General features: G+C 46.6%; 1 protein-coding gene across 1 annotated transcript in view; it reads left to right on the top strand.

The window, feature by feature from the left end:
- The first annotated feature begins 9,028 nt into the window (after positions 1–9,028).
- The window catches only part of LOC112550020, a 57,395-nt gene continuing 39,912 nt past the window's right edge, over positions 9,029–26,511 (top strand). Inside the window, exons 1-3 of the mRNA XM_025202201.1 lie at positions 9,029–9,048; positions 17,521–17,648; positions 19,038–19,172. Coding sequence (XP_025057986.1) covers positions 9,029–9,048; positions 17,521–17,648; positions 19,038–19,172 — 283 coding nt within the window. The remainder of the gene's footprint in view (positions 9,049–17,520; positions 17,649–19,037; positions 19,173–26,511) is intronic.

Below are 26,511 nucleotides of genomic sequence, written 5' to 3'. Positions count from 1 at the left end.
CAGCTGCAATTCCCAGTGGGTAGCCCCTGCAGCTTAGGTAGCCCCTGCAGCTTCTAGCACTAGAGAGTGGAGCAAGGAACTACAGGTTTCCCTTGCTTTATGCGGGATCTGTACATGCAAATTCGCTCTTATGTGATGACCCTTTTACTACAAAAAATTTGTTATATGCGAGGTAATTTCACTCTTATGCGATCTGTGTGGTGGAAACCCACAGTCAACTGCTTTGTGTGGTGTGTTGTGGGAGTGACAAGCACCAAAATATATATATCCTGTGTGGATCTGTGCTCCTTGCTCATTGTCTGCAACGTGTTCTGTAGTTGCCATCCCTATTAGGATAGTGCCCTGTGCTTGTGTGTACTGTCTGCTGTTGGTGAGTACCAAAATTATCTTGTAAAAGTGGTAGAAATGGGTCTGAGGGTCAGTACAGTCAAGGTCTTGGAACATATCCCTGTTTGTTACATTGCAAAGTGGGTTCACTTTATGCAAATTTGAGTTATGCGCTGTTTTCCAGGAACACATGTACAGCATAAAGCAAGGGAAACCTGTATAGCAAAGAACCAGGGACCTGTAACTGTTTGCTGGCTCTCAGTGTCTTGTCATTCCCTGGTGGACGTATATATATCCATATGGGGGAGGGAAACCATCCTTTCTAGAGGCTCTCTTAGGTCCAGAGTCTACTGAGTTTGGTTTCTAGTTTTCCTGGGGCTCCCACAAGACAGGCAGGGAAACAAAGCTGTGAAGCAGACAACTTCACAAGGGTCAGGGAAAGGACTGCAGTGGCTAAGAGCATACTCTAAGTATACCCCAGTATACAACAGAACTGCTTTTGTGGCTGCAGGGGTGGTAGTTCCCACTCCTGCTTTCCTGCAGTGATGGGGTCCATCCAAACACCATGGTTTATAGAGATGCTTTCACTCCATCATAAAACTTCCATTTTCTTAATAGTTGTGGCCATTAGAGCTGCGGTATTGATCCGTCAGGGCCTCACACTGGAAACACCTGGCATTGCTACTGGGAACCAAAGCTGAAAGAATGGAATTAAAAAATGCAAAACTCGGGGCATTCTCACCCAGTATATCAGTGACTGTGGAACTCCCTGCCACAAGATGCTGGTGAGGCCAAGAACTCAACAAAGTTCAAAGAAAGACTGAATCCTCAGGTAGCTAACAAGGTAGCTCGCCCAGAGTTAGTGTAGTTAGTTGGTGCCAATGTAACTTTTTAGCAGAGGCACAATGACTTCATTCTGCACCGGAGGCAGGGGTGGAATCACGATAAGGGGAAAGGAAGTCTTACCTGCCTGAGTTTTCTGCACAGGGAAGATTGCTACTATTGCTGAAACCACTGCTGCCTTCCCTGGGCAGTAGCAGCAGTGGAGAGAGAGAAAATCCAGCAGATAAGTCTTGTGGGACAGGCTCCATGTGAGCATCCTCAGGGGACTTGTTCACTCCCTGCACTTCCCTAGATGTGCTACTAGGCACAGGCCTGCACCTGTTATGAGAAAAACTCCTTGTTGGGGGCCGGTTTGGGGGACAACATGACACTTGCCCCCCATGCCCCCAGATGGACTGCTGGGTGAGGGGCTGTTCTTATTGTTGGGCAGGATCAGCACTGGGCTGCTCCTGCTGTGGAAAAGACTGGGGGGTGGCGGGGGGGGAGAGGGGAGGGATTCTGGTCAGCGCTTGGGGTTAAAGCGGGACAGGAGGAGAGTGACCAACTTATCAACACATTTCTGAACTAATACTTGTTGCAAGGGAGCTAAAACCTTCAGAGCTTTAGCCAACCTCTACTTCTTAAAATGAAACTTTAATGGAGGTAGATTGTCCTACGCTTGCTACTGGGATCTTGCATTTCTTCTAATCTAATGCGTCTAGTTTTGGCTACTGTCACAGACAGGATATTGGACAAGATAGACAATTGGCCCAATCCAACTTGGCCATTCCTATGATCCTGTGTATGTTCTTCAGATCTGTGCAACTTCTGCCTTTCACTCTGTCATTGATCACTCATCATCACACTGGACATCATCATCATCACTCATCATCATCATCATCGTCATCACACTGATTCTGCATTGTCTTCTGCAGAATATATGGCCCCAACCAGGAAGAACACTCTGTGACATTCAGGCCAAAGTGGGCCCAGCAGTGGTTGGGTACCATAGCCTCATGACACAGATGGACTCATGCTAGGATCATGCACCCCATTTTCAAACGGTGATGCTATCCAGTATCACCTTTGACAATTAGAAGGGTTGGAAGAGTGCCCAAAGGTGCACGCATCCTGCTGAGCCAGAGCTCTCTCTTTGAGACTGCAACCCCAGGTCCCCTAACATGTCTGGAAAGTACATTGTTTCCATCTCAGACTTGCCTTGTTGTCCAAACCAGCAAATAGCTTTGGAGAACAAATTCATTTTCTCTGGAGACGATCATTCCTGTAAGGTGGAGCTGGACAGGAGGAGAGTGACCAACTTATCAACATCTCTCTGAACTAAGTAGAATAGTAACAATGAATCCCTACTTTCTCTTAACTTCTGCTCTTTTCACACAGCTGAATAATGTGTCATCGCCTTATAGTCAGCACCACCTTAGCAAAATCCTCCATAAACTCAACTTAACATTGAGGTCACTGAGTGCTCCAGTAGGCACAGACAGGCCTCGCTAGAGAAATCAGAATCAACCTTTGCTCAACCCTCTTCCCGCAGAAATCTCCAAAGACAAGGCAAACAGGCAGAAATATTGCTGCTGGCATGAAATCGTGTTGACAGAATCCGCCCTTTTCCTGGCAGAGGGCCAGGAGGCTATGAGTTGTGAACTTGACACGCTTTTCCTACTGATTCCTCCCACGCCCCAGTTCATAAATTTGTGTTTCCCCTTGTTTACATTAGCCAGGGATTGGACGTCTGAGAATAAATAAATACAGTCAGTGAGCACCAGAAACACTGTGAGCAGCAGAACTCAGCCCGCCATTGCTTCTGCTGCGGGTGGAAACCAGCTCTGGCTGCCGACTGAGGACTTGCTCTGCTCTGGACACCTGGCATCCTCACAGCAGCTGTCACTAGAGACCGTTTGCTGAGGAGTGCACTGTGCACTGTTTTTAGTCATGCAGATGAACATCATGCAAATAAGATTTCCAAATGGGCGAATGCTGAGAAGAGGCTCAAGTATGTGCACAGTCACCTGTGTGTGTCTGTACCTCCCATAACACCCCCACTGAGCACACCTGGTTTTAATTAAAGTAAAATGTGCAGGCAGCTATTTCTGGAAGTGTTTGGGTGTTTTCTACCCTTGCTCCTTCCTTTTGATTGTGCCACTGTTGGACTTCATTGCTCCTTTTCCCACCCAGCTTGGCACTCAAGCCCCACTTGAAACAGCTGCGAAAGATCAGAAAGAATGAAGTAGTCTCAGCGCAGGCACAAACTGGAAGGACCTGCTCCAAATTGTACTGAAGTGAGTTATGCTGCTGGTGGCTGCTGGTAATGTATGATTAACCTAAGGGTGAACCTAGGTAGGGCTGAGCTGGGCTAGTTCCTCTCTGGCAGTCCCACCAACTTCTATGGAATCTAAATTTTTGTTAAGAAAAGTTTCCAGGCTTATAGCTGTAAGGAAAGATTCCTACAGATGACACGACACTGCATTACTTTCCTGAGCTGTGACAAGGTAATGTGAGCCAGAGCTTTTGGAGACTGGTGCACTGCCCCATCCCGTCTTGTTTTTAGCCAATTTTCTGCAGCCTAATAATGACAATATAAATTCCAAGCTGCTTCACTGCTGATCCCAGATGAAGGACACACTTACCCATCCATTGCTTTCTCAATGAGGGACTTGAATAAAAGTGACTGAAGTGCTACAATGGCCCATCAGGAGTAGCTAGGGAGCCACTCAACATGACTTAATGGAGGAGGCTGCATTTCAGAGGCTGCATTTCACTGTGGTGAGTGCCCAGACCTCTGTCCAAGATGCTGTTCTCACACTGAATGTTCTGCAGCTTCTCTCCCTGATCAGAGCACTGCCCAGTCCCAGGCGGCAGGCCATGCCATGTAGCCTCCCAAACCCTTGTGAGGAATGGTGTTCCTGCTGCCTGGAGCAGGCCAGTGTTGTCCTGATGTAACTCCAGCTCTACCCACTGTGCAGTAGCCCTGACAGAGCCCTCTCATCTTTCCTCCTCTTTTTTTTCCTTTGCATGAGTTTGATTGTTTAGCAAAAGCCCAGCTCTGCCAGCGGGCAAAAGGTAGTCTTGCTGTGATGTGGTTGCTATTGCTGCCATCGTTAACGTATTAATGTTTCTATCAGAGCTTTGGAAGGCTGCAGGGCAATGAGCTGTGTCTCTGAGATGTTCCTTGAAGCCATTGTAAATGTTTATACCTGGCATGGTTGCCTAAGGTGAGGTCTAGGACCATTTTCAAAGAAGCCCTAAGCCAAGCACTACTGTATTGCAAACCCCAACTTCAAACAACCCCAGGACTCTGGCAGAGGGGGAGGGTTGCTTTCTGCAAGCCTATGTGATGGCTCCTTCTCATAATGCTGCTGCTGGTCAGAGGAAAAGGCACAGGCCATATTTCTAGTGCCTGCATGATAACAGTCCCAGCAATACAGGCCATGCTGGTCTAGCTGCAGGGTCCTTGCTGCACTTCCTAGTTGTGTTCTTGCATCCCTGGTCCAGGACAGCTTTAGGTACCAGGCTTCTTGAGCTTGTACTGAGGGACAGATGTCTGGGCTTCCTTTATGCCCATTCTGGGAGGTGGGCTCCATTTTCTGGCCAGACTAGCCCTTTCTGAACATCCTAACTCATAGGGAGATGGAAAACATCCCTGCCAGAGGCTGAAATACAAGACCTTTATGCTTTGGGATGGTCTTCTGATTAGCTGTACCACATTTAAGCTGTCCAAAAAAGTGTCCTCCTTGGTCACTTTGTCTCTACTACTCAGAGCTTGATGCTTGAGAGCAAGAGCTGGCTCATTAAAGGAACTCCTTATCCTCTTCACCCAGTTTTCAATGTGATCACTTGAGAACACTCTGTATATGAACACTGCATCCAAGATATATACAAAAGGGCTTTCGCACTCCATAAGCATCCACCACTCCAGCAGTCAGTAAACAGCATTGTCTTGTTAGACACGATCATTCAGGCACTTCTGATGTGTAGAAGATCACTATATTGCAATGATACTTCCTTTCTTAGAAAACAAAGCAAATAAAAAGCTGAATTTTGCAATATTTCCATTAATATTTTCAGTAATGGAGAACTGAATCCAAAAATCTTTTAAAAACTGCAGAATTGCATCAACCATGGGTTCACAAGTATTATACTATATGTAACTGTGCACTGTACCAATAGTATGCACCTGTTTATACATGCATAAGTATTGTATGAATGTTTGTGTGCAGGTATTGAATTGTTAGACTTGTTGACCTTTGTGCATACTGTTCATGCAAACTTAGAAGTCTTTAATTAAGCATAGACTTCTATGAAGTACAAGAATGATAGTGTATAAATAAGTCTGTGTTAATGTATTTGTGCATTATAGAACAAGACTATTTTATGGTATTCTGTTGCAGTACAGCCAGTTCACATGTGGTAAATAATTAAACGCCATGCTCCAGTAAAGAAACCAGGAACTCATTTGCTAGAAGTTATGGTTTATATTTTCCACATGTCTGTCCTTGCAGTCAACATTGTTTAAATGGCAAAAATTTGATACCCACAATAACATGGAAACAGCAGCATGCAAGCTGGAGCAGCTGTGGGAGGGTGCTGAATAATTAAGGTATCGACTATTTTTATGAGAGAGTGAAATTACATGCTTCCTAATGAACTCTGGTTATAGATTTACCTCAGTGCTCACTCAACCCTTGAGTGAGGATTTGGTATAGTTTTGTAAAGGTCTGTTGAGAGCTCTGTAGAAATTGCTGCATGTTATTATTTGTATTAAAACAGTGCCTAGGAGCTACAGTCAGGGACCAGGAGCTTATTGTGCTAGATGCTGCATAATGCAGATCAGGCACGCAGGCCCTCCTCTAACAGCCTCGCTCTCTTTGCAACTTGTCCTGTGACAGGTGCTTGGTTCAATCACAGAAGCGGTGGTTTAGAAGAACTGAGTTTCACTGCACATAGCCAGCTAAGCAGGCTTGTATACTGGAAAATCCAGGCTCAGAGGGGTCAGTTTGTGCCATCTTACAGTCCTGTCAGTGGATCAGACGTTTTTCTGCTATAGTTTACTGTCAGTTTGTTTTCAATAACAAAAAACATGGAATATCACCCCCTGCCTCCAAATGCATGAGTTTATGAAATGAACAAACATAGCTCCTACCAGCTCCCTTGATTTCATAGAATTCACAGATTTTATGGACATGAGGGCTGGAAGGGACCTTGGAAGATCATCAAGTCCAGCCCCCTGCCCCAGGGGCAGGAAGTCAGCTGGGGTCATAGGATCCCAGCAAGATAAACATCCAAATTTCTCTTGAAGGCATTCAAAGTGGGTGCTTGAACAGCCTCCGGTGGCAGTCTATCCCAGACCTTGGGGGTTCAGACAGTAAAGAATTTCGTCCTTATGTCCAGCCTGAAACGGTCATGGAGGAGTTTGTGACCATTTGATCTTGTTGTCCCTTGGGGCACTCTGGTGAAACAGATGTTTCCCCAGATCCTGGTGAGCACCCCTGATAAACTTGTAGGCAGCCAGCAGATCACCCCTGAGCCTGTGCTTTTCCAGGCTGCAGAGTCCCTTCGCTCTTAGCCTGTCGTCGTAAGGTCTGTTTTCCTGCCCTCTGATCATGTGTGTGGCTCTCCTCTGGACTCTCTCAAGCTTCTCCACATCCTTCTTGAATTGTGGAGCCCAAAACTGGACGCAGTACTCCAGCTGCGGCCTCGCCAAGGCTGAGTACAACGGAAGAACGACATCCTGGGATTTGCTTGAGAAGCACCTATGGATGCAAGCCAGTGTTTTGCTTGCTTTACAGCCACAGCATCACATTGATGGCTCATGTTCATCTTGTGGTCAGCCATGACCCCCAAGTCCCTTTTGACCATAGTGCTAGCCAGCGTAGCTCTGCTGAGCCTATAAGCATACTGCGGGTTTTTCTTCCCAAGGTGGAGAACCTTGCATTTTTTGGTGTTAAGCACCATCAGATTCTCATCCGCCCATTTCCTGAGCCTGTCAAGGTCAGCCTGGATCGCCCTTCTGTCCTCAGGTGTGGATGCTTTGCCCCAAAGTTTGGTGTCATCAGCGAGCTTGGCCAGTCCGCTTCTGATACCAATGTCCACATCATTAATGAAGATGTTGACTAGTGTTGGCCCAAGGACAGAGCCTTGAGGGACCCCACTGGTCACAGGGCACCATGATGATCGACTTCCATCAACCACCACCCTCTGGGTCCAACCATGAAGCCAATTCCCCAGCCAGTGGATCATGCTAAAGCTGAGGCCGCAGTTGGCCAGTTTTGCTAAGAGGTGATCATGGGATACCTGATTGAAGGCTTTTTTAAAGTCAAGATATACGACATCAATCTCTTCTCCCTTGTCCAGGTGATAGGTCACCTGGTCATAAAAGGAAATAAGATTGGTCAAGCAAGACCTACCTGCAACAAACCTGTGCTGGCTGTCCCTCAGGATGCTGCTATCGGCCAGTCTGTTAAGAATGGACTCTTTGATAATCGTTTCTAAGACTTTCCTCGGAATAGAGGTCAGGTTGATGGGCCTGTAGCTTGCCAGATCCACTTTCCTCCCTTTCTTGAAGATAGGTACCACATTGGCCTTCTTCCAATCATTGGGCACTTCATCAGAGTGCCGGGAGTTCTCGAAGATCCGTGCCAGGGGCTGAGCTATGATGCTTGCCAGCTCCTTGAGTACCCTGGGGTGTAAACTGTCAGGGCTGGCTGACTGGAAGATGTCCAGCCTCTCAAGGTGTTCCTTCACAAGGTCAGCATTGATGGAGGGTAAGCAAGCACCCTCACCCAGGCGTTCCCATCCCGTAATGGGCAGAGGCATCCCTTGGGACTGGTGAAAAAACGGCAGAAAGTACCCATTTATGATCCAATTCTCTTCCTGCAGAGAAACTCCCAAACATATCTGCCTGTGTCTTTACCACCAGAACCTCACTGAGAAATTCAGAAGCAGGGAATTTCAAAGGCAAGATCAGCAAGATCCTCCAATCAGCATGTTTGGTTACATATCTGCATAGCCATTAAAAGCATTCAAGTGTTGTATGCTGTCTGGTAGTGCTGTATTTTTTTCAAAATAAATTGGACATAATATTCCTAATGTGTTTATTGCATTCTTTTCCCCTAAAGGAAGAAATACACACCTGTGCACGCTTGCTCACTTTCTCTCTTACACACACACACACACACACACACACACACACACTTTAGAATATGGGCAGAAACCTATTGTCCACACTTCCTGATATACATTTGATCATCATCTCTAGAAGACTCAGGCCTTTGCTGTGCCTAGCACAGAAGTACTAAAGGAACAGTTCTATTATCTTGACAGCCAGTAGTTGTTTTGGCCTGTGGCATAATGCAAAGAAGCTTTAGAGACAGGAAATAAGGTGGCGTATGCCGAGCTTTGTCATGCAGTGCAGTACTGCCAGCATAAGAATTTTGTCACTAAATTTAGGATTTCTAGACACAAAATGTATATTCTAAAGCTTTTTTATGACTTTACTATGTCTTATATTTGTAACCCAGGTGCACCTCAAAATGTGCATTCTCCCCCTTCAATTGGAGGAGATAAAGTAGTCAGGTAAGAGTGCTGTGAGAAGGGTCTTCTGTGCAGACCAGCCCCTCCTCTCCCCCCTGCCTTCTTATACTCTATAGAGTCGGGCCAGGATAGCTTAACTATTTACAGGTTTATTAATATACAGGTAACAATATTTACAGATTTAAAGTATTGGTAAATATATACAGTATAAAGATCACTCAAATACCATTAAGCTCTACAAGCAAAGACCCAAGTAACCACCACCTCAAGAGGGCTTGGGTCCCTATGCAGGTAAGCAGCTGTTAGCAACCGGTAAGTATAACAAAGACAGATGAACACAGGTATCAACAGGTAAGTTTAGACAAGAACAACAACAATAAGTAAATACAGGCAAATCGTAAATAGATGACATAACCCAGGTCACATTACAGGATAACAAAACATAAATAACTATTTACAAATATGAGGTGCATGTCCCATCCCCTTCCAGGTACCCATGTGGCCAGATCCACTGGGCGTTCCCTATGGTGCCTATCCCTGGCACCTGTCCTAGGGGGAATAATGGGAGGGTTCAGGTACCTTCTCAGGGTCCCCTCCCCCCCAGTCACTGATCTCTTGAGACTCCCCTCTCAGAGCTTCCTCCCCTGTGGGAGGGTACTCCCTGGGGAGCAGATGGGGAAGGGATCCTGGAGCCATGGGTGCCTTGTCAGGGCTACCCAGGGCCCTGCCTTCTGTCCTCAGTTGGGGCTTGGGCCCCCTTATGAGGGTCCCAAAACCCAGACCTCACCTTGTGCCCTTTGCCAGGGCTTGGGCTGCCTTGTGCAGGTCCTGAAACCCAGGCCCTGGGGGACCTCAGCCGCGCCACGCTGGTGCCTTCTGGGTGCCTGGCCTTATGCCGGGGGGTGAGGTGGGAGGTGGGTTGCAAACCTGAGCATCCACTCCCAGGATTTGGGATGCCATGCACCACTGCGTGCACCAAGTCCTTGGCCACACGCCGAGAGTAGCAGACCCGAGCCGTGTGTACCAGTGTTCTTTGCTGCATGCCAAGGGGAGTAGACCCGAGCTGCTGCATGCGGCCCCCAGGTAGTCCTGTGCTCCCAGGATCTGGTGGTCTGCTATGTGCACTGAGTATCCAGGGACCCGAGATGCTCCCTGCAGCTCCCAGGGCCTGCCCTGAGCACCATGCTGTGCACTGGCAGGGGCTGTAGCCAAAGCTGCTCGCCGCTCCAGGTCCTGCCAAGGGAGTCATTGGGGGCTCTTCTGGGCGACAACTGCTTCCCGCTGGGCAGCTCTCCCCAGCTCTTCTTAGCTCCTCTGTCGCTTCTCTGTCCCTCGACGCATCTGCGCATGCTGGGTACGCAGCTCCTTTTATTCACTCCAGAGGCTTCGCCTTGGAAGGCTTGTTGGACCTGATTGGTGGATGGGCTCCACCAATCGAAATGAAGATGCATCCACAGATGCATCATGAGCAGGTCCAAGGAGGTGATCCTCCCCCTCTACCTGACACTGGTCAGGCCACAGCTGGAGTACTGAGTCCAGTTCTGGGTGCTGCACTTCAGGAGGGATGTGGACAACATCGAGAGGGTCCAGAGGAGGGCCACTTGCATGGTCAGGGGGCAGCAGGGCAGGCCCTATGAGAAGAGGCTATGAGACCTGAACCTGTTCAGCCTCCACAAGAGACGGCTGAGAGGGGATCTGGTGGCCATCTATAAACTGGCCAAGGGAGACCAGCAGGCAGTGGGAGAGTCCCCGTTCCCCTGACCACTACTGGGAGTAACAAGGAATAATGGCCATAAGTTGATGGAGAGTAGATTCAGGCTAATTATCAGGAGGCACTACTTCACAGTCAGGGCAGCTAGGATCGGGAACCAGCTTCCAAGGGAAGTGGTGCTCACTCCTACCATGGGGGTGTTCAAAAGGAGGCTAGATAGACACCTTGCTGGGGTTGTTTGACCCCAGCATCCTTTCCTGCCCATGGCAGGGGGTCGGACTTGATGATCTGCTTAGGTCCCTTCTGACCCTACCAACTATGAAATCTTAGTTTCAACTTTGAAACTAAGATTTTCCGAGCCCATTTGAGCCAGGCTGAATTGGTAAGTGCACCACATATTAATAAATTGTTTTATAAAAACTGTGATGACTTTAGAAAGTCTTCCTTGTGGCATCTAGGAACTTTTTGAGGGTTAGGTGGCAAATTTCTGCTTGTAGCAAGTTGGCAGTACTGGTGCAGTGCCCAGGTGACTTGTAAACACTGTGGGGAGTGAGACAGGCTAAGAGAAAGCTCAGGCTCAGCTTCTGCTGTTCAGCAGAGCTTCATGGGTTGTGCTGGATGGTGCTGGGAGGAGCTTAGGGGTTTGTAATATGGATGGTCAGTGGCTTTGGGTTAAAGGATAGGTTGTGGTGCATATGTGCCAGCATAAACATACCCAAAGTAATCTGCTTGGATCCAGCTCTATGCCTTTTCTTCCCTTCAGAGAAGGACTAAGGCATTGTGAGTATGCCTAGGAATAAACGGATTGAGAAGACCATAGGGGGAACCTATTCAGTACAAAGTAACCATGTGCAGCCGTGTCCTAAAAAGCCCTGTTCCACCCCTTTGCATACATGTATTTACACTCCAATGGAATTTCCTCAGTCTGCACTTTATTGGAGAGTGTTTCTAAGGCTCCTACTGTTCTTCTGGATTATACTTTCTCCCATAAAGCATTACTCTAGCTAAGGCTCCTTTTTCATTATCTGAAAGACAGCTCAGTTCATGTTATGCATATTTTTAAGGATGTATTTTGCTTTTCAGAATCTGATTAGTTCTGAAAACCAAACCACGGGCTAGCTGTTGGACAAGGATAATGGCTGCCCAGATCTGGAAGACATTGATCATAGATAGCTAAATTAGTAACACCAGAAGCTAGTTTATTATCTGGGCCCAGTTTTGATGTGTTACAACAGGGCTTTTCAACTTTTTTTGGTCAGGATACCCCCGGCAACTGGGCCCCTGGTGGCTGGTCGGCGAGTGGAGGGGGGGATCCCCTGTGCGGCAGTGAAACTGGAAGTGCCGCTGGCTTCTCTGTGCCACTGCTGCGTACCCCCTGAGGCCTTCCAAAGTGCCCCCAGGAAACACTTACCGTAGTTGAAAACCCCTGTATTACAGTGTTACAATGTGTTCTAGTCTTTGCCTTCTGATCTATTCTAGTTTTAGGCCTTGACTCAAAAAAGCATCCTTATTCCTTAAGCACATGTTCAAGTATGGTCCTTGGTTGAGGCCATATGGCAGTGTAAAAGAAATCAGAATCAGGTCTTTTGTGTAATGAGTTTGGTCATTTTTCCTTGCTTTTAGATTAATTACTGATGAAGGCATGAAATGATTTAGGACAAGTAAAGAGATGGCAGACCACTTTAGCTAATCAGGTCAAGATTAGTGCAATAATTATTAATTCTTCATGTCTACTGTCTGGATCAGAGTTGTCTCTTGATCAGCTACAGGCCTACCACTTTCACTTTGTTCTCCTTGCTTTCTGCAATATAATAGTTATGGTCACTGGGTTTTGACTCCCATCAGTAAGAAAGAAAACTTTGGAGTAATGCTATTTGAAAGATATTGGGCCAGATTTACTGGTACTCCTGTACCCACTATAGCCTGAGACAGTTTTTCTACTTGAATGTTTTTCACTTGAATGGTGTGTTCTGCTATCTGAGCCACATCTCCTGAAACAGGATGACAAAGGTTTCCTTAGCTACTAGTAAATGGTGTTTTGTTAATGTACGAGAATGGTGTTTTGTTAATGTAAGAGACCTAATTTTGCTGTAAGGCAAAAAAAAGATATTCTCTCCTTCAAGATGGTGTTAGAAGAAATTTTGGAACCAACACAGTGTTTCCGATAGTACTGTAATCTGAAAACTCCATTATCTATCTGATTATCCCTGTTAAGGATAAAGGAGAAACTCCCTTATGGGAAGACTTAGGAGCCAGCTAATTCTTTTTGCCTCATATTCTGGAGTTGCTCATATGTTGGGTCAAATTCTGCTTTGATTTACACAGTGGGAGTGTCTACATGTGAACATATGGTGCCATTGTTACTGTACCATCATTACAGCCTGTACTGCGCTGTGCCAGCCACGCATGGTTATTTTTAGCTGCTACATCGCCATAGCAGTGCACTATAATGAGGGCGTGCGTTGTTACGGAGATGTAGATGCAGCATCATGGTTTTTGCTCATCAAAGCTATGCTGCTGTAGTGCATTGCCATGGCGACAGTGTCATGTGTACACGTGCCTAGTGTAGATTTCATTTATGTCAATGGCTTTGACAGGATAAATCAGGGCATTTTGGGTAGGGCGAAACATTCAACCCCACTAACTGACCGTGGAGCTGAAGTCCCATTTTCAAAAATAGTTTAAATGCTTAAGGCCTGGATGCTCAAAGGCATACCGTTTTGCTTCATGCAGATCTCCTAATGTCAACATTGGTGGAACATGCATGATGAAGTGTTCTTATAAGCTGGGAGAGAGACAGAAATGCAGAAAAGAAATAATTTTCTTGAACTCCTTCCAAAGACACATTCCATTTGAGATTTGCTCTAACTGTACCAAAGCTCTCCTTCCTCCTGATACACAGGTGTTACCCCTCCCATTTCCTTGCCTATCCTCAGCTTGAGCATTAACACCAAAATGAAAGTTTGGCTGTCTGGAACTTGCATGTGATAGCTCTTTAAAATTAATGTTTGTGAAACAAAACACAGCAGAGTTTTGGCTTTGTTTAGGCATCTGGTCCAAGTACCCAGATCTTCTGAGTACCCATCTGTGAAAGGGGATTTGCTGCACTTGTTGAGCTCAAGATAAAGTACCAAAATAAACTGGATGTAATGCCAGATGTGAGGTCATCACTTCCATAAAGTCAATGTGACTTTAATGCACTCTTTTTGCTGATGCAGCTACATCCATCTCTTCAATATTTCTCAATAAAAAGTAAGTGACAAATTTACAAACCTAGAACTTTCTTCTCATTGCTTTTCTAGTGTTTTCCTTTTAAAAGTTTGATGCTCAAGGTAGATTGTGGGCCATTGGTCTGCTGCAGGCTATTTTGGGTTGGGGCATTCTGTACTCCTCTTGGGGAAGCTGTTCTGCTTTGTGTGGTAGTAGTAAAGATTCACTGAACCAGGGAGAAAATGCACAAGGTTGTACACGAGTCTCTGTGCACATTCGCTGTGTGTGAGCTGGGGAATAGAAGGGAAGCTCTGGGTTCTAGCCCTGGTCCAACAAGTTACGCAAGTATCTAAAGTATTCATTAGTGCAGATGCTGGAACCCCCCAGCATAAGTGCCCTAACTACTAGACTAGCAACACATGCTTGCATGTAATTGCTTTTCTCCACTCTCCTCTGGTCTGCATGCCTCATTAATTGCATGTATTTGCTTTTCTCCCTTCTCCTCTGGTCTGCATGCCATCTCAGGTAGCCCCAGCATGTGTGTAACAATGGCAGGGTCTGGAGCAATATAGGTAGATGGATCAGAGGGGGACACATATGGTCAAATGCACTTATTCAGAATTTGGAGAAAGGATTCTGCCAAGGGGTGCATATGGACTGAATGTGTCCTCTGGAGTGAAAGAATGACTCTGGCGTCAAAGAGAATCCATTAGATATGGCTCTTTGAACAAGATGGCAGTTTTGAGCGCTCCATAGTCCCTGTGTGTGAGAACGTAGCTGTGGGGGTGAGAGGGTGCCCTTTGGAACCAGACTTTCATAGTTTCATAGTTGGTAGGGTCGGAAGAGACCTGAGCAGATCATCAAGTCCGACCCCCTGCCATGGCAGGAAAAAGTACTGGGGTCAAACGACCCCAGCAAGGTGTTCGTCTAATCTCCTCTTAAAGACCCCCAGGGTAGGAGCCAGCACCACTTCACTTGGAAGTTGGTTCCAGGTCCTAGCCGCCCTGACTGTGAAGTAGTGCCTCCTGATGTCAAGTCTGAAACTTCTGGATCCCCTCTCCCCTGCATGCCATGAGAACAAGCCCAGAGTAGAATCAGGCTGCAGTGTGGACTGCTTTAGCGTGGGGCAGGCCCACTTATATCTGAAGAGGTGTCAGAACCATATTCAAAGGAACGGCTTGTTCAAAGGGAACATCGATCCTCTTTTGGCCTCAAGGCTGAGATTAAGTTCAGTGCCAGAATGTCTGTTTAAGGATGAAGATTTGCATCCTTCTCCTGACTTACTTACACCTGCCTTCTGGAGTGTGTTTTACCAAGCCTGGTTATACCATGGGAAGGATAGCAGTGGTTTGGCTTGCCAGTAGTGATCCACCACAGCTCTTGATCCACCACTGCAGTACTGCTCTGAGCATGGAAGACAAGCTAGCAAGGCTGCTGGGCTAGGGACAGACATTCAGAAAGCCTGAATTGATTCAATCTTTGCAGATTAGTCTAACCTGGCTAGGCTGAATCACTTTGTAACTGCACTGACATCCCAGAAATACAGGCACATGCCTGCAGTGGCTCAGGCTAGAAGCTGGGGGCACTAGAGCAGCCCTCCCTTCCTTCCACAATGCTGAGCTGATAGGGGTGTGGCCAGACCCAGCAGGATTAGGGAGGGGTTCTCCTCACTGCCCCCCCTTGATAACAGAGCATTTATCAGCTCTGTTATCCACACTTATCTCCCCATCAGAAAACAAAGTCTCTCTCATTAGTTCAAAATCTTCTTAAACAAAGAAGGAATGGAGGGACATTACCAGCTGAGCTTTGATTAGCTCCCAAAAGCCATAAGCCAACACTGCTGTTTGCCACGGCACAGACCCGTACCCAGCATGTGGTCTGCTAGCTAATGCTGAGGTGTCTGTAACGCAGAGGGGATGGGGATCCTAGCTTAGCAGGAAGTGGGGAGGAGAGGGGGAAAGTAGGAGGAAACCAGGCAGATGTTGCTGCACCTGCAAGTCTCTGCCGAAGCTGCAGCCAGGGAGCAGAGGGGAGGGACCAGCCCTGCTGTGGAGCAGAAAGCCCCATCCAGCCCAGAGAGCATCCCGGGATGCTGGGGGAATCTGGTTTATCTTAAACCAGCAAGGGTCTGGGACAGACATTATATAAACCGGTTTGACCCAAATCAGTTAAGCCTGATACTATTTTCAACCAGGTTTATCTCAAACCAGTTTCAGCCACTTTCAAACCAGTTTATGTGCACTGAGCATCTGTTCTGTTACAGGTTTAAACTAGTTTCTGATCACTTAAACTGGTTTATGTCTAGTGTCTGTCCCTAGCCCTGGTGACCCAGCAGTCCAGTGAGGTGGAGATCTGGAAATGGAAATCTGGGGGTGGAAATCTGAAAGTGGAGATCTGGGGGGGTGTGCATCCAGGGAAAATGAACCAATGCAGTGGAATCTTGCTAAGATGATTTCAAATACCCTGCTAGGCTAAGAACTGTGTAGGACAATTATTTGGTGAATAATTTCAATAAAAGATATAGTCAAAAAAGTCATAAGCTGCTTCTGAGAAATTCATGAGCAGAAAAGAAGCAAACTCCGTTGAATAAATCATTCTCTGCAGATTATTCACTCATATCTAAATATAACTCAGCTCTCTCGGCGAAGCGCCCTTTCTGTAATACACAGCACTAATTACCGTACTTTTTTATAATATGTATGTCATGCCTTGGTGTCATCAGCTCCACACAAAACAAAGATTACACACATTGCCTCTCCGAATGCCTAATCATGTAAAGGTGGCCAGCGAATCAGTCATGGGCGAGCAGCTCAAAAGCGGGAGGGCGTGATAATTATTGCTGACGAGAAGGCGGATTGCTTGAAGATGCTAAGTTCAGGGGGGCTCTGGAGGAAGGGATCGAACTGTTGAATGCAGGCAGGCTGTTCCAGCATTAGGGGAGGCATACAGGCAGGGAGCAGGTGAGGCAACCATGTGAGCCAGAGCTGAGGGAAAGCATAGTGGAGAGAGTAAAAGCAGGAGTTAGGTAAGGGAGAGTCTGCTGAGTGGGAGTGGGATGTGGTGAAGGGCAGGAGCCCAGCTGAGATTTTTGGGGAGCAGAGGGAAGAGCCACAGCAGCTGCACTTTGGCCAGGCTGGACAGATGCCAAGGTGGTGAGCCCAGGGGACGGTGACAATGAGGCCTGGCAAGGAGCTGCTGCCAAAAGAAGCTATTGCAGTCCATGCCAGTCTGGTCTGTGAGGAGAAAGGCGGCCCAGATTCAGCAGGTTGCACATCCTCTGGGGCAGGGATGCTGCAGAAGTATAACAAGGCAGCCCAGGGGCAGCAGGATACATGAGGGCATCAGTGATTTCTGGCTGCCATGATGTAGCTAGTGCAATTATATGGCTGTGGTGGCAGTTACAGTTTTTCCACACCCCTTCCCTCTCTTCCCTGCCACAAATGGCACCTAGGGCTGCTGCCCCTATTGCCCCACCCAGCAATGCTGCTGTTGCAGAGGGTGCATTCAAGGTGCTTGGGTTCCTCAAGCTCTTACTTTGGCCATTCAGGCACAGTGTTATTGTTTCCCTTCAGGTTGAGCCAGCTTGTTTCCTCCTGAGTACAGGCTGCAATATGTTCTCCTGGCCTGCCTGCCTGCAGGCGGTATTCCTCTTAGGGAACACGATAGACCAAAGTTGTGCCACCTGCATTCATGGCCTCCTCAACCCTAAGTCTGGTCTAAGGTGCTGACTTCAAATTTAAGGCCGTGATTGAGTTGGGTACTGTTTACCTCAGGGGCCACCTCTGTGTGTGAGATTCAGCGGGAGCCGAGACCATGAGAATGTGTTGGAGTTACGCTATCCTGGGAAGGTGCATGACACCAATACACACATGGACTCCCAGCTCTCTCCTTTTCCCTTCTAGGGTCTGGACTTCTGTACTGCAGAGCTTACATCCCTTATTGGCTTGCCTGAACCTGAACCTGTGGACTCTTGAAACACCAGGTGAAGCCTGCCTGTCCCACTGGAGGATGAGGAGGCAGAAGAAGGGAGAGGTGAGAAAGCCTTAGTTTGGGGAAAAAAGGATCTATTGGACCTTGGGACATGTGGACCTCATGCTGGATTGGGGCAGGATGGAATGAGTGGTCTGTCTTGGAGATGGAAAAGAAGCCCATCTTAGCCCTGCTTAGCAACTTCTCAGGTGAAGGGAAGGCTTTCTAGCTGCTAGGGATGAAAGAGAAAAGAATTAATGGGGTTGCTGCCCTATCATGGGGATCTTGGGTCTCAGAAGGGATGTGGGCCATCCTAGGAGCAAAGGAAGTTCACTTCCTTTGAATAGCTTCATGGAAAACGGTGCATCGTTTCAGCCAGCCAGCCAGTCTTTGGTGAGCAAGACTTTGAAGTAGAGACTTCTGAGAATGAGTTGGTACATTGCCAGCCCCTCTTGGTTCAGTCTAAGAAGTCCTCCATGTTGTTTTTCTATGCAGGTTTTTTTTAAAAAATGTGAGACTTACTTTATCCAGAATATTTGCAAGAACCAGAGACTGTTGCAAAAGCAAAAATCAAATCATGTTAATTTTCATTGTATTTCTCAGTATGCAGATTTAAGCAGCCAGGAAGAGGAGGGTAAGATAGCCTTAGCAATATGCCCCCTTCAGGAGAGAGAAACAAGGGGATTGTGGCTACCATCTTTGGCACAAGGAACAAGATTTCAAAAACCCCTCTCATAAGGGCCAGATTCTGCCATTCTTCATGCTGAGCCATGTCAGCGTGTGAGCAGTTAGCTCTGAGTATTGACTATATGAGGAGCAAGCTCTAACCGGTTCTTTGCAAGGGAAGAGACAGAACTGGGCACAAATTCATGCGGCTCCAGATTTGGGCTGGGGTGACTCTTATTTCAAGGGAGCAGCTCTAGTAAAGAATCAAATCCTGGATGTTTATGGGGAGGCCCAAAGTTTATCCTAACACAACTAGCAACTGTAAAACAGTGCTGAGAAATATGAGGTGGAAGACAGGCTTTCTGAGGATTTAAGAACAAAATTTCACAACAAGGGGAACAAACAAAGTTTTCCAGACATAAATGTTGTGCAGGAATAAAGCATCCTGGCAGTGGCTCGCACTTGGCATTTGAAGCAGTAAAAACACTCATACTTCACAAAAATAGACTCTGGTATGGCCTTAAAAGCTTCCCAAGTATGCCTTTAAAGTGGCTTTTGTAACAGTTACTGTGTATTGCTATGAGCACAGTATCCATGTTTGAGTGCAGGATCATAGCCATTGTTCAGCCCTGAATTTGTGCTTGCCACGCCAGTAGGACTGACTAGTGTACAGCAAAGGGGGTAGGAAAACAAAAGTTCTCCCTGACTGCAGCCTTATCTCCTCCCCTGCTAAGTCCCATCAACCAGTGTGCCTGTGCCTTACCACCCTATTCTTTCCTTCCCCAATTACTCCAAGGAAGCAGTTTTTCTACTGGAGTATCTGTTAATATCTGTGCTTACTTTGGTCTTCATCAGCAGGATACCGGAGCACTGCACATTCACAGTGGACTTTATCTTCACAGCACCCAGGGGAAGGAGGGTAAAACTATCCTGAGTTTGTAAAGCTGAGGCATAGGGTGGATTAAATGATTTACCCAAGTTCACAAAGGGAGTCTGTGGTAGAGTCAGAAAATAGCCACAGATCATTTGATGCCTGCTTAATTGCCTTGCCTCTGAAAGTATTGGCGGGACCTGGCCCACACTGTGTATTTATGTGGTTTGCATACCAGACCCCAGAATCTGAGCTTTCATTTTAATGTAGCATTTCTCTACCATCCCTGGCTACCCGGATGGCCTTCTAAATGTAGTGAAGTCTGCTTGACGGAGCAGGAGGCAAAACAGGTAGAACTTATCCATCCTTTGTTCATCTGACTGATGCATCATTGTCAACATTAACTGTTTAATTGCTTGCCATTTTCAAGGGTGGAACAAGGGACGGGTGACAGATGGGAGTAGAACCTGGGCTCATGGAAGTCACTGGGAGTTACTTGTATCTTGTGGTGAAAGAAGGTAATCCTGAGCAGGCAGGAATGGAGGGCCCAGAGCAGAGTCCGTCTGAAAAAGCATGCAACTTCCTCCCCCTTGGCAGTATGCAAAATTAAGGAAGAGTAGGGTGAGATAGTCCTAGCAAAATGCCCCTTGTCCATGTTTCCCTTCAGAGTTAATGTGCCAAGTCCGTGGGTTTGATAGCTCTGTTGGCAACATTTAGAGCATCTCCTCTGTTCCTTGAGCCAAGAATTGAACCTTGAATTCCTGATACCCCTCATTTTGCTGCTGCTGACAAGAATTGTGTAACCTAATGGCAAATTTTGGAGATGTTTGTCTGTGTGGAGAATAACAAACTGTTTCTACTGCCAGTCACCCCATTAATGGCAATGGAAGAAATCTGTTGTGGAGTCTGAAGGTCAAGCTACGCAAGAAAGCAATTGTATTTAAGCATGATGCAAGCAGAAGGGGAGGGCAGGAGTAAGATGACAGGCGGACTTAAAACTGTTTTTCCCCTAATGTTTAGTGTTTGACTTTGCAACTTAATTTCTTTTAACAAAGTATTTTGTATTCAGCATATGGTAACTATTTCAGGTTCTTCATAATAGCTGATGGGGATATCAACAGTGAACATACTTTCTATTTCAAACATTGCTTTTAGAAATGGAGTTGAAAGTGGTGTAAATATTTGGATTTATGGTTTGTGGGTTGATTAATGGGACCTGTTCCTTTAGGAACAGAAAAGGGAACTTAATTATAAGGTACTTTTGTATGAGACTGAGAACTGTGAGCAAGTTCTAGCCAAGGCTCTCATGCTACTGCCACAAGTTATGAAAAATAAGCTGAAGCAGCCAGCCAAACATAATATCCTTCCCATGTGGACCTAATGTACATCAAAAACATCTTCTGCAGCAGCTGTGCAGAGAGAAGCACCTGGCAGTAGGTGCTAAGTTAAAGAACAGCAGAGTGAGGCACACTTGGCTCTCCATGCCATGTATACACCTACAGAAGGGAGCTGTTGTACCTCAGAGACTTGCTGAAGTTGGTGATTACCTGAGGAGTTCCCTCTAACAGAGCAGTAAGCATTACATCCTTCCACTACAGATCAATAGGAGATGTCAGGCATACCACTGGATATTAGTAGTAGAGAAGCACGTATTAGCCTTCTGCTCTTTGCAGACACAGGAGAGCCTAAGGGATTCTTGTTCCACCTTTTCAATCAGCAGAGGGTCAATACTTGCCATTTTCAAGTGAGGGAGGAGATCACATGCTTTTTCAGACTGACTATGCTCTGAGCCCTCCATTCCTGCCTGCTCAGGATTACCTTCCTTCACCACCAGATACAAGTAACTCCAGTGACTGCCATGGTACTTACTCACATCCTGTGGTGGGGGAGCTGGCTCCAGGAAAGTGCCAAGATCAGCTCATTTAACTCTTTGGTGCCTGTGCTTCTGGTAAGTCTTCCGATGGAAATGAGCATTGCACTGGGAAACCATGAATACCTGGATGAAAAGAGCTGGCTTTGACACTTTCCTGTGGTGCAACATTATGTTTATCAAAGAACAAGCTAGGGAAATGAAGGATTAGTCTTGGTCTGAATGGCTCTGATTAGTATTAGAATCAATATGCTTCAATCCCCATCTCTCTCTCAGAGGCCAATGAACACAGACAAAAGCCAAAACTGAGTCTGGTGTGCCAAGCAAGTCACCAATGAAGTAGAAATCACACTGGTAGGAATGCACTCATCCAGCAACATGTCATAGAGACAAAAGAGAAGGACATGAGCGGAGATGGGGACAGGTGGGAAATGGAAAAAGGAAAGGGAGAGAGAGAAAGAAAGAAAGAAGGTAGTAATGGTCCCGAGTTCAGTAATAAAAAAGCTCAGGATAAAGACCTGAGTTATAGAAACCAAAACAGATACCCAGGAAACCAAATATAAGAGAAGCAGTGGGAGCAGGACTGAAGGGGACCCCCCTGTGCTTGGTATTCTTCCAGGAATGGGTCCATACCATGTTGCCCATTGACTAATGCCAGCATTGTCACTAGATGCTGTTGCTGGTCCTATGTGATATGCCTCTGGCCACAACTGCTGTGAAGCACAGGGAGAAAAGAATTCCATGTAGTTTCCTTGGAACCTCTATGTGCTATTCACCTTTCTAATGTCTGGTCGAGAGAAGACTGCACAGGTTCTGTCCCATGGCTTTACCATCTTTTTGCCTTGGCACCAGGGGTGATGTGTAGGGAGTGCACGCAAGTGTGCATGCACCTCCTGAGCATGGCAGTGTACCCTCTGCAAAAAGGCACTGCCAACACTGCTGGTGACACCTGTGGGCAGTCGCTGCTCACCACCCTGCCGCTGACACTGCTGGCGGGAACTCCCCGATTACCGCCGCTGCACTCCCACCACCACAGTGCCACCCCAGCCACTGGGGGCACGTGCCATTCATGTTTGGCATAGTATTACCCAGTGGCTGTCACCCTCTCTGCATGCAAAGGGAGCACTTTTATGCAGCCTGCACTCCTTTTCCTAGCACACAAATATGCCTCTTCCTTCACTAGGACCAAATATCCATGGGAAGATGGTCAGACATCAACTGTATCAAACTATTTTGCCCCTGCTGTCACCTGTACCCAGTTCTGGCACCAGTGTTGCCTCTCTCACAAGTGGTAACATGACTAAGGCAGTGGTTCCCAAACTCTGACAGATTGCGCACCACCCATTTGAAACGATACAACCTTAAGTACCACCAGCAAATTTTTGTCATATAAAGTCATTATAATAAATCTGTTAATGTGTACCACTGACAGGTTGTCTGCATCCCACTGGTGGTACTCGTACCACAGATTGGGAACCACTGGTCTAGGGACTTGCAGATGGGCTTTGCAGCTGGTTTTAAATCAGTGGTGTGGAGTCTTGGTCTGTTCTAACTCACTTTATTATTGCAAGAGGCTCCTGGTATGCAGAGCAATCCCAACTTCCCAATACCTTAGCCCCACATCAATGCTGGGTTGACAAGGACCAACCTGCCTCCAGAGCTTATGCGAATCAGAGACTCCTGCTCACACAGCTCTCTCTCGCTCTAAGTTGCCACTATGCAAGATCTTACCTGACTGAAAGCTAACATCACGGTATGTCTTCCCAAGACTCACAACTTGCTCACACATGAAGAAAAAGAAGTTGAAGGATTATGAGTAACAGTGCCACCTAGTGACACCTGCCATAATGGAAAGATGAAATAAAACATCAAGGTGTTGGCCAGGGAGAAAGAGGAAAGACAACCAAACTTTTGATATGGCAGATGAAAGAAGAAACACACACACACATGCATACATGCATGTGTGCATGCACACACACATACACACCCCCCCTTCCAGGAGAATAGGACTGGAAGGGGCTTTTTGGTTAAATGAGACCAGTCTCCTGCTATTACAAGCACCCATGTTACACCCCCCGCTATATGAACGGGCCAAGCCCTGTCTCAGACCTAGTTAGAATTTTTGTTCTCACTACACCTACTGGAAGGCAGTTCCAAGAACCTCTGTCCTCTGATGATTCAAAACCTTCCAATTTCCAGCCTATATTTAGGCATGTCCACTTCTTGAGCCAGCTTTCTCTCTTAGTTTAAATACTTTTTTCTCCTCCCTGGTGCTTGCTCCCCTGATGTATTTATAGACAACAATCACATCTCCCCTCAGCTGTCATCTTGCTAGGCTAAACAAACCAATCCTTTACTCTCTTCTCATATGGTGAGCTCTTCATCCCCCTGATTGTCCTAGTTTATAGATTTGTATTTATAGAAATAGATTCCTTAAGGACTTTAACTCAGTTCCTTTCACGCAGCGCTTCTCCACCCTCACAATTCACTGAGCATTTCCTTTGCAATCTAACACCAATTAATTCTTCCTCATCAGCAGAAATCATCCCTTCTTCTGAATGTCACTGGGCATTTCATTTGCCTGCTGGGTTTGAGTTGGCTTTTGTGGGAGGAAACAAGTAGAACTCCAAATTTTAAATATTCTTTAGTAGACGATAAAAAGGCTCCAGTTTTGACCAGACCCTCCCAGCAGCCAAGAAGCTAGTAGCTCAGTTGTTATCCCTTGCAGTTCTATCCAGTAAAAGATTTCTGAACCACCACATCAGGGAAAGTCAACGTTATTAGCCTGAGTTTTTTGTCCCTCCAAGAATGAGCTGAGCTGTGATCCAAAATCCTAAGAAAGACTTTGACATTTTTGACTAGGTGTATTTCTCTCATTAGTTTTCTTTTTCAATTTAGTAAAAGTGCTAGTTGTTGAAGAAATAACTTGGAATTTAGCTCATAAAGAAGCTCTGGATCTAAGATTTAGTTAAGACAGCCTTCAAAATAGGTATTGAGCTGCATTATTAGGAGGAGTTTAAATGGGGTGATATTATGTTGAGATAATCCCAACCTATTTCTCTGTTTAAAATCATAAAATAAAAAAAATTATAAGGGGCTTGAAGAGCTCTTTGGACATCATTTAGTCATGCCTCCCCCACCCCTGCCCCACATGCATACCCAAAGCAGGAGTATCCCTATCTTAATGAACTGTAACAAATGCTTGTCAAACCTGCACTTGAAAAGTTCCAGTAGCAGAGATTCTAACAGGGATTCTCTCTAGGTAATCTGTTCCAGTCCTCAACCACCCTCATAGCTAGACAGTTCTCCCTAATATCTAACCTAAATCTTGCTGTGGACACAGAAAATAGTCCATCACCATCCTCTTTATAACCATCCTTTTTATTATTGAAGTCTTATCCAATCCCCCCTCAGTCTTCTCTGCTCTAGACTAAGTAGTCCTGCTTCTGTCAACTTTTCCTTGTACATTGTGTTTTTTAGATCTCTAATAATTTTTATTGCTCTCCTCTGGAGTCTTTCAAATTTGTCTGTGTCTTTCTTGAAGAGTGCTGCCCAAAACTGGACACCATACTCCAGGCAAGGTATCCCCAATGTTGGATTGAGTAGAAGAATTACTTCCATTGTTTCATGTATAACACAATCCAGCATTCTATTAGCTCCCCCCCAGTAATACTACATTGTTGACTCTGATTTAGCTTACTGTTCACTATAATCCCCTTATCCCATTTATTGTAGTACTAGACACTCATTACCCATTTTACATTTGTATTTGCCACTTTAGTAGAGACTGGCAAGACTAGGTAACTGTACTACCTAGTAACTGTTTCATGTGATCAGATGCTTTCGATCTCCTTGACTTATGTCAATTTGGATATAGATCTGGAGTTGGCACAAGGATTGCTTCTGTCATGTTGACTGGAGAGCAGGTGTCTATCTTGGTATTACATCTGTTGCCTATTTTCCATATCATTAGTCAGAGATTGTCTGTGCCTTTCTAATAGAGCCTGTAGCTGCTCTGTAGTGGTTTGGTCCTTTTCTCTTGAAAAGATCTCAGTGGATACCTGTTGGCAACTGGAAGAGACCTTGACAGAGACTGCTTATGTATCTGTGGCCAGGAAAAAGGTTAGGGAGCAGGCACAGGCTGCAGTTTTTTCCCATAGGTTAATAATGATGCCCAGCAATGTGTTTTTGCCTTCTCTGATTCAGATAATACTGTCCAGCACCTGAGCTGATTTCTTGTTAAGATGAAGCCACTGGTGAAAGTGAGCTGGCTGAAGATCAGTCCAGATAACAGAGATGATGGAAATAACATCAGTTCCTCTGTTTGTTACCTGTCTTTATATTTTAGGATGACTTTAGGCCCTTGGCTGCTGTTGGATAACCATTTTATGACCACAGCCCAGTCAGTTTTTACTGTCTGCATCTGGCAAAGCAGCTGTGACTTTGGGCTTGGACCTTGCCACTCTCATCTAGGCCTTTGGTACCTCCATGTTGCATTACTGCAGGGTGCCCTACCAGCAAGTTTCCCCCCAAGGTGCGCATGTGTGCGGCTGTGCACAATTTAATACCATGCCGTGCACTAACTTATTAACACTGTGCACCTGCCTGGAGAGGAGCTGGGCTGCAGCGTGGCAAGGCGAGGCAGGGGCGGCAGGGGGCTGGCGTGATCTCTCCTCACTCCTGGGGGCGGGGGCTGGGGGCTGCCACCTGGAAACTGTTTTGCCCCCCAGCCCTGAGGCCATGTGCCTCCTCACTCCTGGAGGTGAGGGGGTTGGGGCTGGCACGGGCTCTGCCGGCGCCAGGGAACTGCTCCGCTCCCCAGCCCCGAGGCCATGTACCTCCTCACTCCTGGAGGCAGGGGCTGGGGGCTGCTGCTGGGAAACTGCTTCACTCCCCAGCCCTGAGGCCATGTGCCTCCTCACTCCTGGAGGTGAGGGGGTTGGGGCTGGCACGGGCTCCGCCGGCTCCAGGGAACTGCTCTGCTTCCCAGCCCATGTGCCTCCTTGTTTCCGGAGCAGGGACACGTGTGGAGCTTGGCTTCCCCAGATCTCAGGTGCGTGGGGCAGAGCAGGATGGTGAAGAACCTGGGTCTGCATCAGAGGAAAAGGAGCAGGAGCAAGGAATTGTTCCTAACCATGGTGTAGTTTGAGGGTGCTGGTTACAGCTGTGTTGGTCTAAGGTCATAGGCAGACAAGGTGCTTTGGGTAAATTATATCACATTTACCCAAAGCACTTTGTCTAACCATGACATAAGATTTCTGCATCATGAATGGGGGGTCCCCATTACTGGCTCTGGGGAACTGCTCCGCTCCCCAGCTCCCAGTCTTGTGCTTGGAGAATTATTGCAAAATCCATTGCATGAGGATCCATTACATGAGGATTCTAGTCTATTAGGCTTAGCGTAGTCTGGATCCAGGTTTAGTGAAAGGGGGAGGTGGGACCGAAGCAGCATGCTCACGGATCGCTACACCTTAGAGGGAACATTGCCTACCAGGCCTGTACTGTGGAATCCTTCAG

This window comes from Alligator sinensis, unplaced genomic scaffold (genome assembly GCF_000455745.1).
Source record: "Alligator sinensis unplaced genomic scaffold, ASM45574v1 scaffold566_1, whole genome shotgun sequence".
In the NCBI taxonomy this organism is placed as follows: Eukaryota; Metazoa; Chordata; order Crocodylia; family Alligatoridae; genus Alligator; species Alligator sinensis.
This window is presented reverse-complemented; position numbering and strand designations above follow the sequence as displayed.